Here is a 21,477-nt window from a genome sequence, read left to right as displayed (position 1 = left end):
GCACTGAGGGGTATGGAAGCCACAGTCCAGGTCTGGCATCTCCCTTTTCTCTCCCTCCCTGGCCCCTTCCCTACTGTTTCTCCTCAAACCACATGGCTGTTGGGTCCCCATGAGAGATACCCTTGCCCAAGGCACTGGCACGTGAGACTGAGTGGATGCTCTTCACATCTGGAGCCCCCGAGGTGGGGGCAGCCCCATCCTCTCACTCCTAGGACATACCCTCCAGTTCCTCAGCCCTGTTGGCAGAACCTCCGTTGGCAATTCTGCAGGACTAGAGCAATGCCATGCTCCCTCTGTTGGGGAGTCAGGCGGGCTCTTTGAGCTGTGCGTCTGGCAGAGGCTGGGGTTAGGCTACACATCCATGCAACCCCAGGGACTACACTTCTGAGAGGACTGGTTGGGTTGGGAGAGTCTGGGACCAGGGTCAAGCTCCACCTGTGATCAGAGTAAAGCCCAGTCCCTGTCTAAGTCAGAGTAAAGCCACTGGCCCCCGTGTGCCTGGACTGGTCTCCTTGGCTCTCACCGTCTGCTCCGCCCTGGCGGCTGCTGTCCATGGTGCTGATTGCACTGGCGCTGGCCCAACTCCTCCTTTCCACAGGCTCTTCCCTAACTCACCATCCACATTGCCGGGCCCCTCCCCTTCCTAGGCCCACGTGTGCTCTTCTCCCACTGCAGCAGGTGGAGCGTATTGGTGACATAGAGGAACGCGGCAAGATCCTGGTGTCCCTGATGTACAGCACACAGCAAGGAGGCCTCATCGTGGGCATCATACGCTGCGTGCACCTGGCTGCCATGGACGCCAATGGCTATTCAGATCCATTCGTCAAGCTGTGAGTCAATGCCTTGGGACCTTGAGTGGGCCCCAGAGAGGGTCCTAGATCCTTGAAGGGAGAACCAGAGAGCTTCCCCAAGACCGTGGTACATTGAGCCCGGAGAAAGGAAGGAACCTGCCCAAGGTCACACAGTAGACGGATGCCCAAAACTGGCTAGAGTGTGAGTCTGGAGTCTCAGACGGACTGGTGTATCACTCACCCATAAGGGAAGTTTGGTGGCTCTGTCCTCTCCTGTGGGAGAGGGGTGGTCAGCAAGGTTGCAGTAACCCCATCTGTAGCCCCCTGGAATTAGCAACACACCCCTTCAGCAGCCCAGAGCCCCACAACCAAAGAAGCAATCTGGCTTTTTCTGGGTTCAGTCTGGAAATGCTCCAAGAAAAGCCCTCAGACAAGCCCAGGAGCTTGTCAGTCAATTTCACCCCCTGCAGTTAGAGATCTGGGAGGCGCATTTTCATGGGTTTGGTATATAGTAAGTGCTCAGTAAATACCTGCCATTGTGGCTATGTAAATACCGTCACTGTTCTTACTCATGCCAAAGAGTGTTTGTTAATGTTCTCACCAGCCTGGGAGACAATCCTGCCTGTGCACTGCCTCTGATAACAGAAAAATCAGGCCAGTATGGGCTTCACTTCAGATTCTCTTTGAAGGAGGATTTAGTTAACAAAAGAACACACATGTCAGAGATGAGTTTGATTTCTAGGAGTAATTTGGTTTTATTTTCTCATATGGTTCATTTTTTTTTTTAGTTTTTTTTTTATTGTGGTAACACTGGTTTATAACATTGTATAAATTTCAGGTGTACATCATTATACTTCTATTTCTGCATGGATTACATCATGTTCTCATGTTCACCACTCAAATACTAATTACAATCCATCACCACACACATGTGCCTAATCATCCCTTTCGCCCTCCTCCCTCCCCCCTTCCCCTCTGGTAACCACCAATCCAATCTCTGTCTCTATGTGTTTGTTTGTTGTTGTTATTAGCTACTACTTCATGAGTGAGATCATACAGTATTTGACCTTCTCCCTCTGACTTATTTCACTTTGCATAATACCCTCAATGTCCACCCATGTTGTCACAAATGGCTGGATTTCATCGTTTCTGATGGCTGAGTAGTATTCCATTGTGTATATATACCACATCTTCTTCATCCATTCGTCCCTTGATGGGCACTTAGGTTGCTTCCAAGTCTTGGCTATTGTGAATAACGCTGCAATGAACACAGGGGTGCATGTATCTTTACGCATTGGTGTGTTTTCACATTCTTTGGATAGATAGCCAGCAGTGGAATAGCTGGATCGTATGGTAGTTCTATCCTTAATTTTTTGAGGAATTTCCATACTATTTTCCATAGTGGCTGTAGCAGTTTGCACTCCCACCAGCAGTGTATGAGATTTCCCTTCTCTCCACATCCTCTCCAACACTTGTTGTTTGCTGTCTTGTTAATTATAGCCATTCTGATGGGTGTGAGGTGATATCTCATTGTAGTTTTGACTTGCATTTCCCTGATAGTTAATGATGTTGAACATCTTTTCATGTGCCTGTTGGCCATCTCTATATCTTCTTTGGAGAAATGTCTGTTCAGGTCTTTTGCCCATTTTTCAATTGGGTTGTTAGTTTTTTTGTTGTTGAGATGCGTGAGTTCTTTATATATTTTGGAGATTAACCCCTTATCAGATGTATGGTTTGCAAATATCTTCTCCCAATTGTTAGGTTGTCTTTTCGTTTTGTTGGTGGTTTCCTTTGCTGTGCAGAAGGTTTTTAGTTTGATGTAGTCCTGTTTGTTTATTTTTTCTATTGTTTCTCTTGCCCAGTCAGACATGGTGCTTGAAAATATGTTGCTAAGACTGATGTCGAAGAGCGTACTACCTATGTTTTCTTCTAGAAGTTTCATGGTTTCAGGTCTTACATTCAAGTCTTTAATCCATTTGGAGTTAATTTTTGTGTATGGTGTAAGGTAAGGGTCTACTTTCATTTTTTTGCATGTGGCTGTCCAGTTTTCCCAACACCGTTTGTTGAAGAGACTTTCCTTTCTCCATTGTATGCTCTTGGCTCCTTTGTTGAGGATTAGCTGTCCATAGATATGTGGGTTTAGTTCTAGGCTTTTGATTCTATTCCATTGATCTGTGTGTCTGTTTTTGTGCCAGTACCATGCTGTTTTGGTTACTATGGCTTTGTAGTATATTTTGAAATCATGGAGTGTGATACCTCCAGCTTTGTTCTTTTTTCTCAGGATTCCTTTAGCTATTCGGGGTCTTTTGTCGTTCCATATAAATTTTAGGATTCTTTGTTTTATTTCTGTGAAAAATGTTGTTGGAACTTTGATAGGGATTGCATTGAATCTATAGATGGCTTTAGGAAGTATGGACATCTTAACTATGCTAATTCTTCCAATCTAAGAGCACGGAACATCTTTCCATTTCTTTGTGTCGTCTTCAATTTCTTTCAGCAATGTTTTATAGTTTTCAGTGTACAGATCTTTCACCTCTTTGGTGAAGTTTATTCCAGATATTTTATTCTTTTTGTTGCAATTGTAAATGGGGTTGTATTCTTAATTTCTCTTTCTGCTACTTTGTTGTTAGTGTATATAAACGCAACTGATTTTTGTATGTTGATTTTGTATCCTGCAACTTTACTGTATTCACTTATGACTTCTAAAAGTTTTTTGGTGGCTTCTTTAGGGTTTTCTATATATAAAATCATGTCATCTGCAAATAGTGACAGTTTCACTTCTTCCTTTCCAATTTGGATCCCTTTTATTTCTTTGTCTTGCCTGATTGCTCTGGCTAGGACTTCCAGTACTATGTTAAATAGGAGTGGTGACAGTGGGCATCCTTGTCTGGTTCCTGTTCTTAGAGGGACAGCTTTCAGTTTTTCACCATTGAGGATGATATTAGCTGTGGGTTTGTCATATATGGCCTTTGTTATGTTGAGGTATTTTCCTTCTATACCCATTTTATTCAGAGTTTTTATCATAAATGGATGCTGGATCTTGTCAAATGCTTTCTCTGCGTCTATTGAGATGATCATGTGATTTTTATTCTTCATTTTATTAATGTGGTGTATCCTGTTGATTGATTTGCGAGTGGATGGTTCAACATTCTCATATGGTTCAATAGAGAAAATTAGCTCATGGATGCTGTCCTGCCCTCCATTAAGTCCCAGCCACATGCAAACTGGTTTTCTTAAATAATTCTCCCCACCATCCCTTCTCCCACCCACCCAATCCCTCCAGAAGAAGTGGAGTTGCTGTGGTCACCAGTGAAACAGTTGCCGTGGTGGCCATTGTGGAAAAAGAAACAGGAGACCATCAATCAGTTTAAGATCAAATGAATATTTTAAAAGTCAGGATTGCCCTTTATTTTTGCTCAGCACTTGGTACCTTTCAATTTCCCATTTGCATCTTTTCTTAAAAATTATCCTCAGAAGCAGTTCTATGAGTGAGAAAGAAACGTTTTCCCTCTTTACAGATTGGGAAACCGAGGCATGCTGAGGCATGTCATGTTTGAACATGACACTCATGTTCAAAGTTGCATAGCTGGTGACAGCTTGAATCAGAATTCAAATGTCCCAGCTCTTAGGAGTTTTTAGCCCATTTTGTTTATTTTCCCAGAAGATATTGATTGAGCACCAGTGCCAGGCATTGTGCAAAGGCCCTGGGCCTGAAAGGAGAGGGAGTGGGGTGAAGAGCATGGCACAAGATTTGGCTAGGCTGGGGCAGGGACCCAACCACTTAGGCTCTGCAGGCTGCATTAAGGATTTTGAACTTTACCCTGAGGTCAAAGGGAAGCCACTGAATAATCTGAGCAGAGGAGTGACAATAATCAGATTTGAATCTTCTCCTTTCTGTCTACACACATGGCATCTCCCCAGGAGTTGGGGGCAGCCTGAGGGGTAATAGATGGTGAAATGGCAGGCACCCCCATCCAGGCTCTGATTTGATCCATTAGAAGAAAGTAGTGGTCAACAGCACAGACTCCAGAGGCAACAACTGAGTTCAGTCCCAGCTGTGTGACGTGAGGCACATGTCTCTACTTCTCTGGGCCCTCAGTTTCCTGGTATGTAAAATCAGTGGTTGTTCTGCCATCTGGGGTTTGTTGAGGATTAAGTACACCTAGGGTGCTTAGTGCAGTGCCCGGCATCAAGTAGATGCTCTATTGCGCATTGGTCATTATTATGTTGATTCACTTTCTAATTTATTCTCTTAACACTGGAAGGAGGCTTTGGGGTCATCGAGGGCCGGTTCTTACTCATTAACCTTCATCCATAGAAGCCTCTTCTATGGTCTGGTGGCATAGTGGTTAAGTTTGTGCACTCTGCTTTGGCAGCCCAGGGTTTGTAGGTTTGGATCCCCGTGCGGACCTACACCGCTCATCAAGCCATGCTGTGTCAGCATCCCACATACAAAATAGAGGAAGATTAGCATAGATGTTAGCCCAGGGCCAATCTTCCTCACACACACACAAAAAAACAATGTCATAGAAGCCTCTTGTGTCTCCTCTTAGCTGGCTGAAACCAGACATGGGAAAGAAGGCCAAACACAAGACTCAAATTAAGAAGAAAACCCTGAATCCTGAATTTAATGAGGTAAGGCTGCCCCATTTTGGTCATGCTTTGGGGTACTCCCTGTATGTGAGAGAGGAACAAACTCCCTACTAGAATGTTGTAAAGCACATCAAAAAAATCTTTCTCTCTTAGATCAGCTTGAATTATCTAAAGGAGAGGTAATGAGTTCCTTGTCACCAAAGGGAGTCAAGCCCAAGACAAAAGCCTATAGATTAGGAATGTCATAGGGAGAAAGCTGCATCTGGAGAGAGATTGAATTAAATCATCTCCAGCATCTTTACCAATTCTAATAGTCTATAATACTGGCATTTGAGGAGATAAATAGAGGCAGTGAAGCCCTTTACCATCTGCCCAGTGACGGCTGCCCTCTCCTTCTCCCTCACTGCCCATGCCATCCAGTGCACCAAGTCCTGCTAACACTGTCTAGATACCCATTGAATGTGCGCCTCCCTCCGTGTCCTCACTGTTACTGCCTTGGCTCAGATCCTGGCATTTCACGCCTGGACTATTGCAGTAGACTCCTGACTCATTTCCCTGTGCTTGGTCCATCCTCTACCTAAGCGTGAGCTTTCTAAAACATGAATCTGCATTTGTCACCCCTTTGCTTAACCCAACAATCGCTCCCTAACTTTGTGACAATCAAGCCCTTTCAAACTCACCTCCCGCCCCTGCCCCATCTCGCACCCCACTCCTCAAGTCACACTAAAGTCTGTGCAGGTCCCTGGCACACCTCTCAGCCTCTGCACCTGCTGCTCCTTTTCCCTGACTTCCCTCTCCCTCCTTTCCTCTCTGGCAAACTCCTACTCATCCCTCAAGACTCCTTAGGAGTGCTAACCCCTGCAGATATGCTTCCTCTGTGCTTCCAGGCTTTGTGCATCCCTCCATCTGATGTTGTCCCTGTGGATTTCAATTACCTGTTGACAAGCCTTCCAGATACTAGGGGTCTGGAAGTATCTGTTGAACTAACGGAGGGTTGAATAAAGGAAAGAGTGGAAGAATAGATGAGTTCTAACCTCACCCATATGCGTGGTTCCCATCTCAAATATCCCAAAATACAGAAAAAGAAGAAATACACACAAGTGCCATGAAAGAGACACAGTCCTGGGCCTGGACCCTATCCCTTACCCCACTCCACGCCCAGAGCAGGCATTACTCCATGTTTTGATCTCCATGCCCTGCCCTGGAGCAGCGTTGGGCGCTGTCCTGGGCACTGAATTCTCCCTTCTTGGCCCCACCCTTGAGATTTTACCGGATGTTGCAAAGTGAGAAGGGAAGCTACAATACAGTGTGTTTAGTGTTGTTTCATTTCTTAACAACGTACACGCATATCCACATACGTGGGGAATGTACTATGTAAACAGAGCCCAGAGCAATTGCTGGCCAGTTGGCTCATCCCCTCCCGTTCCCAAGTCCCCCTCTCAGCTAGACTCCTGCTTTCCTAACACTGACTCATGAATTTTGATTAAGAAGCCAATTCCTGCTGTCCTGCCCTCCCCTCTCCCGGCATCTGAACAAGTCACAAAGTATGAACTCCAGATAGCCAATAAACTCAGTAGCAATAGAGAAAATAAGAATCAAGACCAGACACCATATCTCAGAACAGTCTGGCACACAAATATTGGAAAATGTTGGTGCCCAGGGTTGGTGAGCATGTGGGGAAACGCATGCACTGTGGGTGAGGAAGCGAGCTGGTCCAACTTCTGCAGGGAAGTTTGTCAAAACACTTCAAAGGCCTTAAAATTTTAAAATTTAAATTCCATTTATTTTGGGAACAGGTAATATAGTCACATATTTGAAAATTCCAAATGTATCAAAGGGCATCCAGTTAAAATTCTCCTCCCTCCCCAGCCTCCAGCACACACTTATTTTCTTCTGAAGCAACAACATTATCCATTTCCAGGATTTATATATATATGTACATACACAAAGCAAATATATGTGTGGCCAGCTTTCTTATTGTACACAAATGGCATCAAAGCACGTACCCGCTGTTCTCCAACTTAAAGTTTTACAAACTCAGAAATCCACTTCTTGGAATTTATCCTAAATAAATCATTGCAGATGTATACAATGATTTAGCCGCAAGGGTGCCTTTTATCATATCGTTTGTGATAGTAAAAAGTTGGAAACGGGCCAGCCCAGTGGTGTAGTGGTTAAGTGTGAGCACTCCACTGCAGCAGCCCGGGGTTCCCAGATTCAGATCCTGGGCGTGCACCAATGCACCATTTGTCCAGCCATGCTGTGGCGGCATCCCATATCAAGTAGAGGAAGACGGGCACAGATGTTAGCCCAGGGCCAATCTTCCTCAGCAAAAAAAAGGAGGATTGGCATCGGGTGTTAACTCAGGGCTAATCTTCCTCACACACACACACAGAAAAGTTGGACACAACCTAAATACTCAACTGTTGGGCATTAGGTTATGGTACAGCTACACAGTTATTAAATGAAGCCATTAAAATGGTGATGTAGGAAAATATTTGCTAGCATGCTAAGTTGGTTTTTACCATATGTTATAAAATGGAAAAAGAAGGTCACAATACAATATATTCATATTTCATATATCATATTCAAATATTTAATATAATATTAAAATTCATATTCCTATTCATTTTTTAAAACATACATCAATGTGGTCACACCTGGGGAATGTTGACAATGGTCATTCTTGGATAATTAGATTACAAATTTTGGGCAGGTTTTTTTTGCTTCCTTGTTTGTTTTAACGACGAACGTGAATGATTTTTACAAACAGACAGAAAAGTTATTTTAAAAATCAGATTGTCTGGAAATATAAGCACCTATGCCTCATGTCAGTCTCAGCCCCCTCAACTACCTTTAATCTCTAAATGATGGAGAAAGGGGACACCCCAAGGCAGAAGCTACCAGAATGGAAGGACTGAGCTTATGGCTATCTGTCTTCAAGGAAATTGACCAGGACCAGCTTTCTTAGAAAAGTCCACCAGCCTTCCCCATTTCAAGCAGAGAGTCACTGAAAAGAGAGTTATAGGGCTTGTGGGACTTTATATTATACGGAGTGCTTGTTGAAAGAGGATTGTTGGGCTGGGAGAAAAGGCTCAGAGTGAGAAGGCCCCCTTGCTCCCAGATGCCCAGGGGCCTCCCCTTGGTCCCTGAACCCCTAGGACTCAGCCCCTTAGCTCCTGATGCTGAAGGCTCAGAGGACCCTCTCACTCACCTGTCTTCCTCCGCTGCATCCAGGAGTTTTTCTATGACATCAAACATAGTGACCTGGCAAAGAAGTCACTGGACATCTCAGTCTGGGACTATGACATCGGCAAGTCAAACGATTACATCGGTGAGTGCTCCCAGCTGCCAGAGAAAACCCAGTCCTCTGTCCTCCCGGGAGGGGAGAGCCTTTCCCAGGGCTGCAGAGGGTTGAGGGAACTCCTTTTCTTCTGGCAACCACATTGTCCAAACGCTAAGTCGAGACCCGTGGTCCTGATTTGGGTCCAATTTGGGAATGACTTTATATGAAAAAGCTTACAAACCTGGGAAGATTGGGTCATGATTGGTTATTTGCTGAACAGATCACCTCCAGTGGAATAATTAAATCACAGGAGAGTGGGATGTGTGGCCTCTGCAGAAAATAGGGAGCAAAGGAAATCTCCTTAGTCTTTTTGCAAGTCTGGGCTGAAGGTTCTAATTTTCCCAGTCCCCCTCCAAAAGATGAGGAAGAGTAGTCATTAAAGATGGGGCAGGGAGGGAACTCCAGGCAAGGGACACAGCATGGGCAAAGGTACAGAGGCAGCACTGAGCAGGGTTATGAAACTGACTGGAAATAGACAGTGAGTACCCAGAAGTGCGGGAGATAAGTTTCAGTGAGTGGGGTGGTGACTGGTAGAAGGTCTTGAAAAACAGACAATGCAGTTATGACCTGATGCTACAGTAGGGAGCCATTGCAGGTTCCTGAGTAGGTAGTCTGTAGGCAGAGAAACCCAGTAGTGATAATAACTTCATAACAACAACCCTCTATAGAGAATGGATCCCAAGTCGCTGGAGGGGGTCACTGCTTGGTGGCAGATTTTCCCAACTAGACATTTGGGTCCCAAATGAGAGTCCCATATGACCCTCCACTCTGACCACCTGCCCCTCTCTTCCCATCTTGTCCTCCAGGGGGCTGCCAGCTGGGGATCTCGGCCAAGGGAGAGCGCTTAAAACACTGGTATGAGTGTCTGAAAAACAAAGACAAGAAGATTGAGCGCTGGCACCAGCTGCAGAATGAGAACCACGTGTCAAGCGATTAGCATGGTGCCCAGTCCCCAAGTCCGTGCCCCACTCCATGCCCAGGTCACCTCCTAGCCTGCCCCAGCTGCCCATTGCACTCTGGTCTCTCTTCTCTACACTTCCCCTACCCCGTCCCTCCCTGAGCCTGCCTTTGAGGTCTACCCCTCTCCTTGGACACTGCTGCCAAAGACCTTCCTCCTCCCTCCGAGAAGCTGCGGCATAGGCTCTCAATGCAGCCCTCTCTGGTCCCTCTAGGATGAGCAGTAGGGATAGGGACGGGGAGATTTTTACAAGGAGGTTGTTGGCTTAACCACCTCTCAATTCGGGTAAACTGCAAAGGTTCTTTATCATTTGGGACTGTTTTTAGGCCCTCCTGGCCTTGGACTCACACACACTCACACACAACTTGCGTTTCCTGTGTCGTGTTTATGCATGTCCTCAGGTATCCGCAGTCCCAGACGAGACTGTGAGGATGGGCATTGGGGCAGAAATAGAGCATCCAGGCTCCCCCCCCACTCCGTGATGTACACCCCAATGGCCAGGAAAACAGACTGCAGTGTTAACGCCCCGGTGACTAGGAACACACCCTCTGGGTCCAGATGCATCCAGAAGTGGACACACAGAAAACAAAGGGACTTGGCAGCCCCCCTTTTCAGGATGTCACCTATTTGCTTCCTACCAAAAAATAACCCCCGTTCTCTACCCACCCCCTTCTCTCTCCTCCTTGCCTCTCCTTCTCCTTCCACCACATTAACCTCTCCCCTCTCACCCTCTTCCTCTCTAAGGGAATGAAATAGCAAAAGCAAAAAATATCTTAACACAGCCTCACCCTGCGCCTTCTCTCACCAGCCTGACCAGCAAACTCTGAGAAACTGGCAAAACCCTGACGTTCTACTTAGGGCCGTGGTCCTTAAGACCACCCACTTCTTTTGCCGGCCAAGCCACATGTCCTCGGGCCTCGGGCCGGCTGCTGGCACTGCCCCTCGTGCATAGCCGTATCCCGCGAGCTGTGTAGACGCCCATAGAGGGGCTTTCTCAGCCCCTGGCCTCCCCAAGTGGGTGCAGAAGGCATTTAGAAACCAGAGCTCTGGGTCCCAGGGGGCCTCTCCAAAGCCCCCAGCCTTCCTCTTTGCTCTGCTCTTACTTAAATGAATCAATGACCCCCCTCCCTGACACTCTGATTCTGTGCTCCTTCAACTCTCTCGCCTCTTGTCTCTCACTCAGAATCGCCTCCAGTCTCTCTGCCTCTCCTTGTCTCTCTCTGTCTCTCACACCATCTTCACCAAGTGTGTTGGGAGAATGAAATACCATCATGGATCTGAAACTTCAGAGGGTCACAGATCCTGATGCCAAAGGCTGTTGTTCCATCGTGAATTGTTTAGTCTTTCTTCCTAAAAAATAAAAAAATTAAAAGGAGGAAAAGGCAATGATGACAAACATTATAAACTTGAGGTTAAGGTGAGGCCATCTTCAGTTCCCTGTGAGAAAAGCTTGGTTTTTCCCAATTTCCATTAAGTCTTCCCCCGTAAAAATCACCCGTCCTCTGCCCAAGACCCCGCCATTATCTACAGAAGTCATCAGATGGGCCGTAAAACTCTCACTTTCTCCAAATGCACACCTTTTAACCTTCCGTCTCAGTGCCCTCCTCCCTCAGCTCCCTTCACAATTCATTGGACGTCACTGATTTTTCACCTTGAATCACCATTTTCTAAACATCCAGCTCTTCACCTTCTCAAAGATGGCCAATAGCTTCCTGGCTGCCATCTTCCCTACCAACCCTCTCTCTCCCCGACAGCCCCCTTGGCAACCACTCTCAGCTTACCTCCTTTCCACAGTTTGCCCTTAGGAGACAGCATGCTGGCTGTGTTGCCCAGCCTAACGCTGGAATCAGCATGCAGCAAGTTCAGAGTGCCCCCAGTCCGGGCACATGCTCCTCCCCTGCCCCCAACAAATGTAACCGCCTTCCTGCCTAGAATACACACACGCCCTCCGGTGCATGCAGAACCGCCCACCGCCTTTCTTTGTGATGATGTAGCCAAAAATAAAGTAGGAATACCCAGGAAAAGTGGTGGCCTGTGATTTTCTCTTCTGGTTCCTGCGTGGTCTTCCTCCCCACCAGAATACATGCTACCTGGAGAGTCAGTACTTAAGGAGCTTCACCATGTTCCAGCCATAAGGAGCTTCACCATGTTCCAGCCACGGAGGAGACAGCCATGAACAAGGCAGATGTGCTTGCTGCTCACGTGGAGTTTGCCTTCTGGTGGATTTCACCTTGGGCGGTGGGCTCAAGGCAACTTGGCTGACCCTGCACCCTCTTAGACGAATGCTTTTTGCCTGTGCCCACCCAACAGGGAGGCAACGTCCTCATCTTCTCCCTCCTACTCCAGCCTTGGGTAAAAGTCCCTAGTGGTGTGGAGTCAGACAAGGTCAAGGCTGAAAGAGGCCATAGAGCTGAGCCAGGGCCTAGTTCAGTCAACTCACTCACCTGACAGATGAATATCCCAAAGCCCAGAGAAGGGAATGACATATCCAAAGTCTCACAGCAGCGATGCCAGGAAAGAAGCTAGATCGTTGGACTCTCTGTGTGGTGCTCTTAACACACTGATTGACAATAATGCCGATCATCAAACGGCTCCTTTGTATTCTAGAACCTTCCATCATGCAATGAGCCTTCACAGATAGCCCCTCATTTGAGATTCTCAGTGGTCCTGAAAGTGATCTACAATCTATCCCAAAGTGCTTAGGCAATTTAACAGGAATATTGGTTACTTCCCAGAAGGAGCCATCAATTCCATCCCACAGAAAACTTCTCTTCCAAGCCAAGTTTGGACAATTTCCTTTCTCACCCCCAAAAGGCAGATTCTCGATGTTGGGGGCAGAAGTAGGCATATTAGAATCCCCTGGGGAGATGTTTTTCTTTTTAAACTACCCATGCCATCTCTGCCACTTCTCCCTCCCCTCGGATTCTGCTACACCCTCAGGGTGAGGTGTATATTTGAAAATACCTCCTGCTTGGTGGCCTGTTCTCCCCACCTCCATCATGACTTTGCAAGCCACTGCCCTAAAAGTCCATCTGTTTTTCCAACAATTCATCCAGCTGCCACCAGGTGGAAACAGGTGCCAATTAGGGCCATAACGACTTGTTGCCACTTGTTGCCACTTTCTTTCCCTGTGCTCACGGCAGACATCATTCATAAATATGGCATCTTTCTCAGAGAGCCTGCTAGCAGCCTCTGAATCCTTCTCAACACAGCATTCTACACACAGCAGCCACCACTTGTCACTCATGGGCAGTTGAAAATAAACCTAATTTCCATCTTTAAAATGTTTGGTCTCCTTCCCTAGGCATGGGACTGTGCCTGCGAGGCTGTGATGAATACACACGAGGAAAGTTGTCATAAATATCAGTACACCTGACTTGGCTAATAAATAAAACACTTTGCAAGAGACACTATGGAGTGGCAGAAAGCATCTGACCAGAAAAGCACACCAGCTCTTTAATCTGTTCGGCATTCAAATCCTGACTGTAACTTTTTAGTTGTTGACGCTGACCTCGCTGAGGCTCAGTTTCCTCATCTGGAAAATGGGGACAAGAATAAATACTTCAAAGAGGTGAGAACAAGTTGCCAAGTTCTGGTCTCCCATCAGGGCTGACAAAGATGAGGCCCAGGAAAGGGGAAGGTCAAGGGGCTGGTGGTTCCTAGGGAAAGCAGTGGAAGCTGGATTAAACACTCGTTGCTGCAACACCCACTGGGCTGGCACCTTCTCAGCTCAGTCAGATTTGCCAGGGGCTTTGTCCTAATAAGGCTACATAATACACATTAGAGCACCATAGAAACAGAAATCGCCCTGCCTGCACGTAAAAGGTATATTCTGCTTGGCTCTGTGTGACCTTGAGCAAGTCACCTCCCCCTGTGGGTCTTCCTCCATAGGCAGGACATCAGACTTTCCTGATTCTCTCACTTGGCTGCCAGGTCCCACAAATATGTCTTAATTTCCCAATTGTTCAATAAAGACCTAGATCTTTTTGCTGAGGACAGGCCCCTGACTAGAGTCCTGCATTGTCTGTCTTGCAAAAGATGGTGCAAGAAATGAGCCATCTATAATTTCCTGTTCCTGATTCTTGAAAGGGAACAAGAATTTAAAGCCATCTTCAAAGGCATGAGGGTATAATTCTGGATTTTTCTAATTATTCCCCCATCTTTTACAGTTGTCTCACTTGTCCCTAAATTTATGTAATGTTTTATGAAACTCGTCTTTATTGCATCTTTCCAAAGAAATCAGTGTTGGTCTTCTAAGGAGAGACCTCTTTCGTACTCATGTTGGATCTGTTTGTATATATTTAGTCACAAGTGTACATTTCATTAACGAGTACAATTGCCATAAAGTCATCTGGGAGCAAATAGAATCTTTGATATACATACAATCCAACTGATGAGTAAAGTGATGTTCCATAGATGGACACCTACCCCTTCATGGTTACATTTTGCCTGAGGCATAAGTCAATATGTTATACAGAAGGAGTGAGGAGTGTCAATTAATTGATGAGCTGGCTAAGAGAAGAGTGATTAAGAAATAGTTGGCATTAACAGACTACTTCAGCCAACAACAGCAGAACACACATTCTTCTCAAGCTCACATGGAACATTCACCAAGATAGACCACAGTCTGGGCCATAAAACACATCTTTTTTTTTTTCTTTTCTTTTATTTATTTTTCCCCCCAAAGCCCCAGTAGATAGTTGTATGTCATAGCTGCACATCCTTCTAGTTGCTGCATGTGGGACGCGGCCTCAGCATGGCCGGAGAAGTTGTGCGTCGGTGCCCGGCCGGGATCAGAACCCCGGGCCGCCAGCAGCGGAGCGCGCGCACTTAACCGCTAAGCCACAGGGCCGGCCCATAAAACACATCTTAACAAGTTCCAAAGAATAGATATCATACAAAATATGCTCTCTACCACAATGGAATTAAATGAGAAATCAATAAAGGAAAGATATCTGGAAAATTCCAAAATATTTGGAGATTGAATAACACACTTCTAACTAACACATGGATCAAAAAGTCTCAAGAGGAGTGACGTCAGCATCATGGCGGAGTGAGCTTTCCCCCTTAGACTCTCCTGCACTAAGATACAACAAAAAGAACATTCATATACCAACAGAGGACATTCACACAACACAAAACATGTCTGAGAGACCCACGCAGCTGTACATCTGAAGGTAGAGGTGCTGGTACCCCCAGAGGAAGTGGAAGGTGGTAAGGAGAACTCCTCTCTTTCTCCAATGACAGCAACCCTGGGACCAGGTCTGCACAGCTGTCTGAGAGAGAGCGGGGAGGGGCAGCCCTCTGTGGGTAAACCGTCACTCTCCAAGTTCTCTCACAGCCAGTGGGAAATTCCCGTATGGAGGGGACTGAACTGTTGTGGGGGTATCTTATCAAGCTAGCACCCCAGGAGAGAGATAGCAAGAGAAGAGTGAGAAGCCCCCAGGATTGGGTAGGCCAAAGAAAGAGCCCCTCCCCAGCCCAGAGCACCAGCACAGCTGGTCAGCCAGAGCACCCACGGATCACGGCTGGCTCAGAAGGCACAGCTCTTGACCTCCACTCAGTGGTGGCAGGTGGAAGCTGCAACCAGATATTTTCAGATGAGGAAAAATAAAGCCACGCCCTCAAGCAGTATGCAAAAATATACTAGATCTCCAGACCAGAAAGAAAATGATAAGCACCCAGAAATCAATCCTGAAGGCACAGAAATTTAGAACCTAGATGACAGGGATTTCAAAACAGCTATCATAAAAAAGCTCAACAAACTACAAGAAAACACAGACAATTCAATGAAATCAGGAAGTTCCTCACAAGAGAGATTGAAACTATAAAGAAAAATCGGTCAGAAATGCTGAAGGTGAAAAACACAATGGAAGAGACAAAAAAAAAAACAAAAACCCTGGAATCTTTAAAGAGCAGAGTTGACAATATGGAGGAAAGAACTAGCAATATTGAGGATAAGAATGAAGAAATGCTCCAGATGGAGGAGGAGAGAAAACTAAGACTAAAAAGAAAGGAAGAAACCCTCCGAGAAATATCCGACTCAATTAGGAAATCCAACCTAAGGACTATTGGTATTCCAGAGGGAGAAGAGAAGGAAAAAGGAGCAGAGAACTTGTTCAAAGAAATAATAGCTGAGAACTTCCCACATCTGGGGAGGGAGCTGGAAATACAAGTGAACAAAATCAATAGATCTCCTAAATATCAACACAGAAAGACCCTCTCCAAGGCATATAGTAGTAAAGCTGGCAAAAGTCAATGACAGAGAAAAAATATTAAGGGCAACAAGACAAAACTAAAATAACATACAAAGGAATTCCTATCAGGCTGTCAGCTGATTTCTTGGCAGAAACTTTACAGGCTAAGAGAGAGTGGAATAATATATTCAAAATTCTGAAAAAAAAAAACTTCAGTCAAGAATACTATATCCAGGGAAAATATCCTTCAGATATGATGGAGAAATAATAACTATCCCAGATAAACAAAAGCTAAGGGAGTTCATTGCCACAAGACCCCCGCTACAAGAAATGCTCAAGAAGACCCTAATGCCTGAAAAAAAATATATAGAAAGGGGATACAAAGCATTGAGCAAGGAGAAAAATAGGTAGACACAATCAGAAAAATTGCAGCTCTCTATCAGAATAGGCTAGCAAACACTTAACTATAATATCAAAGATTAAGGGAAGGAAAACACCAAAAATAAGTATAACCTCATCACTTTAAACACAAACTCACAACACAAGATGGAATAAGTTGTGACAATAATAACTTAGAAAGAAAAGAGGAAAGGGATTGAATTGACTTAATCTAAGGAAATAAGAGGCCATCAGAAAAGGGACTATCTCATCTACAAATTTTTTATACAAACCTCATGGTAACCACTAAACAAATAATCAGAACAGAGACACATACAATAAATAAAGAGAAAACTAAGAAAACCGTCATACAGAACTACCAAACTGAATTTGTAGTCCAAAACACACATGACGAGAAACAAAGGAAAAGCAAAAGAACTGGAAAATGAGCAATAAAATAGCAACATTCAGCCCTCATATATCAATAATCACTTTAAATGTAAATGGATCGAATTCTCCAATCAAAAGACACAGAGTGGCGAGATGGATTAAAAAACAAGATCCAACAATATGCTGCCTCCAGGAAACACATCTCAGCTCTAAACACAAACACAGGCTCAGAGTGAAAGGATGGAAGAAAATGCTCCAAGCTATCGGCAAACAAAAGAAAGCAGGTGTTGCCGTATTTATACCAGACTAAGTAGACTTCAAGCTAAAACAGCTGATGAGAGACAAAGAGGGGCAGGCAATATATAATGATAAAAGGGACACCCCACCAAGAAGACATATCACTGATAAATATATATGCACCCAACACAGGAGCAGCAAGGTACAGAAAGCAACTATTAACAAACCTAAAATGAGATATTAACAACACCACAATAATAATAGGAGATCTTCACACCCCACTTATATCAATGGATAGATCATCCAGACAGAAAGTCAATAAGCAAACAGTGGACTTAGATGAAAAACTAGATGAGACGGACTTAATAGATACATATAGAGCACTCTATCCAAACACAGAAGATTACACATTCTTCTCAAGCGCACATGGAACATTCTCAAGGATAGACCATATGTTGGGGAATGAGGCAAGCCTCTATAAATTTAAGAAGATTGAAATCATAACAAGCATCTTCTCCAACCATAATGCTATGAAACTAGAAATCAACTTCAAGAAAAAACCTGGAAAAGTGACAAGATGTGGAGACTAAACAACATACTACTGAACAACCAATGGATCATTGGAGAAATTAAAGGAAAGATCAAAAAATATCTGGAGACAAATGAAAATGAAAATACACCATACCAACTCGTATGGGATGCAGCAAAAGTGGTCCTGAGGGGGAAAATCATAGCAATACAGGACTACCTTAACAAACAAGAAAAAGCCCAAATAAGCAACCTTAAACTATACCTAACAGAATTAGAAAAAGACAAACAAACAAAGCCCAGAGTCAGCAGAAGGATGGAAATAATAAAAATTAGAGCAGAAATAAATGAAATGGAAATGAAAAAAAAACAATAGAAAGGATCAATGGAACAAAGGGCTGGTTCTTTGAGAAGATAAACAAAATTGACAACCCCTTAGCCAGACTCACTTAAACAAAAGAGAGAAGGCTCAAATAAATAAAATTAGAAATGAAAAACGAGAAATTACAATGGATACCACAGAAATACAGATGATTATAAGAGAATACTATGAAAAACTATATGCAAACAAATTGGACAATCTAGAAGAAATGGATAAATTCTTAGATTCATACAACCACCCAAAACTGAATCAAGAAGAAGTAGAGAATCTGAATAGACCAATCACAAGTAAAGAGATTGAAACAGTAACCAAAAACCTCCCGAAAAATAAAAGTCCAGGACCAGATGGCTTCTCTGGAGAATTTTACCAAACATTCAAAGATGATTTAATACCTGTTCTTCTGTCTTGACATGAGTGCAGCCATGTTTGGCCGTTCCATTGACCTATAGCCACAAGCATGCAAAGAAAATATAAAGCTGCTTTCTGTGTGGTGGGAACTGGCCTTTCTCCCACAGAGATAGTTGCAATTTGTAACATTTCAAGGTTCTTCAGGCATTGCAGCCCGGGGCAGACTGGCCATCTGTGCTAGGCTGGGACGATAATCAGGGAAAAAAATGCACGTACACAACTGCTGGTTGGGATGATAACCAGTGAAAACAATGCACGTACACAACTGCTGGGCTGGGACGATAGCCAGGAGTCTCAGTGCACGTACGCCACTGATAACCATTTGTGCATGGGCACATTGAATGCTTGCTCTGCAAACTCTGTAACTGCTTACTCTGGAAATTACTGATGCTATATAAACTGCTGGAAACCGAGGACTGGTGAGAGTCTCACCTGTGGAAGGGACCTTGCCCAGGACCTCTGATGATCGGATTCCCGCCCAGCCATGTCAATTGAAGAGACTCTCCCCAGCAGTGGGGCGTGGATATTGTGAGTAACTGATCTGATGTGTTCTCTTTTCAGTCAACCTGGTGTTTCTCTTTCTGGTTGATTTGTGTCATTTCCCTTCAGTTGATTTGGTGTTTCCCTTTCTGATCCATCTGATGTTTTTCCCTCTTGTTATATGACCTATTCGAATCTGCTGCTATTTTCAGTCAATCTGGTGTTTCCCTTTCCGATCAAGCTGGTGTTTTTCCCTCTTATTATTGGACCTATTCAGATCTGTTTGCAGATTATCGCCTTTACTCTCCTCAATATAATAAAATATACCTTCAGTCCATCAGTTTGGAGTGGAAAGTTTCTTTTACATCTCTGATCAAATCCCCCGAACCTCTCAAAACACCTTCTCAAACTATTCCAAAAAATAGAGGAAGATGGAACACTTCCTAACACATTCTATGAGGTCAACATCACCCTGATACCAAAGACAGACAAGGACAATACAAAGAAGGAAATTTACAGGCCAATATTGCTGATGAACATAGATGCAAAAATCCTCAACAAAGTATTGGCAAACCGAATACAACAATACATTAAAAAGAACATACACCATGATCAAGTGGGATTTATACCAGGGACACAGGGATGGTTCAACGTCTGCAAATCAATCAATGTGATATACCACATTAACAAAATGAGGAATAAAAACCACATGAGTATCTCAATAGATGCAGAGAAAGCATTGGACAAGATCCAACATCCATTTATGATAAAAACTCTCAACAAAATGGGTATAGAAGGAAAGTAACTCAACATAATAAAGGCTATATATGACAAACCCACAACCAACATCATACTCAATGGGGAAAAACTGAAAGCCATTCCTCTGAGAACAGGAACAAGACAAGCGTGCCCACTCTCGCCACACTTATTCAACATAGTACTGGAGGTTTTGTCAAGAGCAATTAGGTAAGAAAAAGGAATAAAAGGAATCCAAATAGGCAATGAAGAAGTGAAACTCTTGCTGTTTGCAGATGACATGATTTTATATATAGAAAACCCTAAAGAATCCATTGGAAAACTATTAGAAATAATCAACAACTACAGCAAAGTTGCAGGGTACAAAATCAACTTACAAAAATCAGTTGCATTTCTATACTCTAATAATGAACTAACAGAAAGGGAACTCAAGAAGACAATCCCATTTACAATCACAACAAAAAGAATAAAATATCTAGGAATGAATTTAACCAAGGAGGTGAAAGACCTATACAATGAAAACTATAACACATTATTGAAAGAAATCAATGGTGATATGAAGAAACGAAAGATATCCCATGTGCATGGATTGGAAGAATAAACATAGTTAAAATGTCCATACTACCTAAAGCAATCTACAGATTCAATGCAATCCCAATCAGAATCCCAAAGACATTCTTCATGGAAATAGAACAAAGAATCCTAAAATTCATATGGGGCAACAAAAGACCACAAAAAGCTAAAGCAATCCTGAGAAAAAAGAACAAAGTTGGAGGCATCACAATCCCTCACTTCAAAATAGACTACAAAGCTATAATAATTAAAACAGCATGGTACTGGTATAAAAACAGACACACAGATCAATGGAACAGAATTGAAAGCCCAGAAATAAAACCATACATCTAAGGACAGCTAATCTTCAACAAAGAAGCTAAGAACATACAATGGAGAAAGGAAAGTCTCTTCAATGAATGGCGCTGGGAAAACTGGACAGCCACATGCAAAAGAATGAAAGTAGACTATTTTCTTTCGACATACACAAAAATTAACTCAAAATGGATCCAAGGCTTGAAGGTAAGACCTGAAACTATAAAACTCCTGGAAGAAAACATAGGCAGTACGCTCTTTGGCATTGGTCGTAGAGGGATCTTTTTGAATTCCATGTCTACTCAGACAAGGGAAACAAAAGAAAAAATAAACAAGTGGGACTTCAGACTAAAGAGCTTCTGTAAGGCAAATGAAACCAGGATCAAAGTGAAAAGACAACCCACCAGCTGGGAGAAAATATTTCAAATCATATATCTGACAAGGGGTTAATCTCCATAATATATAGAGAACTCACACAACTGAACAACAAAAAAACAAACCCGATCAAAAAATGGACAGAGGATATGAACAGACATTTTTCCAAGGAAGATACACAGATGGCCAACAGGCATATGAAAAGATGTTCAACATCAGCAGTCAGGGAAACGCAAGTCAAAACTACACTAACATATCACCTTCCAACCGTTAGGATGGCTACAATCACCAAGACAAAAAATAACAAATGTTGGAGAGGATGTGGAGAAATAGGAACCCTAATTCAGTGCTGGTGGGAACGCAAACTGGTGCAGTAGAGAGATTCCTCAAAAAATTAAAACTAGAAATACCTTATGATCCAGCTATCCCACTACTGGGTATTTATCCAAAGAACCTGAAATCAACAATCCAAAAAGGCTTATGCACCCCTATGTTCGTGGCAGCATTATTCACTATAGCCAAGACATGGAAGCAACCCAAGTGTCCCTCGACTGATGAGTGGATAAAGAAGATGTGGTATATATACACAATGGAATACTACTCAGCCATAAAAAAAGACAAAATCATCCCATTTGCAACATGGATGGACCTGGAGGGTATTATGTTAAGTGAAATAAACCAGACAGAGAAAGATCAACACCACATGATTTCACTCATATGTGGAAGATAAACTAACACACGAACAGAGAGAACAGTTTGGTGGTTACCAGGGGGAAGGGGGTTTGAGGGTG

The 21,477-nt window shown here is 43.8% G+C and overlaps 1 protein-coding gene across 1 annotated transcript in view; it reads left to right on the top strand.

Annotated features, from left to right (window-relative positions):
- Positions 1-10,721, top strand: part of RPH3A (rabphilin 3A) — a 63,430-nt gene extending 52,709 nt beyond the window's left edge. Inside the window, exons 16-19 of the mRNA XM_087423628.1 lie at positions 676-830; positions 5,345-5,426; positions 8,622-8,718; positions 9,537-10,721. Coding sequence (XP_087279754.1) covers positions 676-830; positions 5,345-5,426; positions 8,622-8,718; positions 9,537-9,667 — 465 coding nt within the window. The 3' untranslated portion in view covers positions 9,668-10,721. The remainder of the gene's footprint in view (positions 1-675; positions 831-5,344; positions 5,427-8,621; positions 8,719-9,536) is intronic.
- Positions 10,722-21,477: the final 10,756 nt, after the last annotated feature.

This window comes from Ceratotherium simum, chromosome 35 (genome assembly GCF_057802395.1).
Source record: "Ceratotherium simum simum isolate JZ-2026a chromosome 35, ASM5780239v1, whole genome shotgun sequence".
NCBI lineage: Eukaryota > Metazoa > Chordata > Mammalia > Perissodactyla > Rhinocerotidae > Ceratotherium > Ceratotherium simum.
Note: the sequence above shows the minus strand (reverse complement) of the source record. Positions and strands in the feature narration are given on the sequence as shown.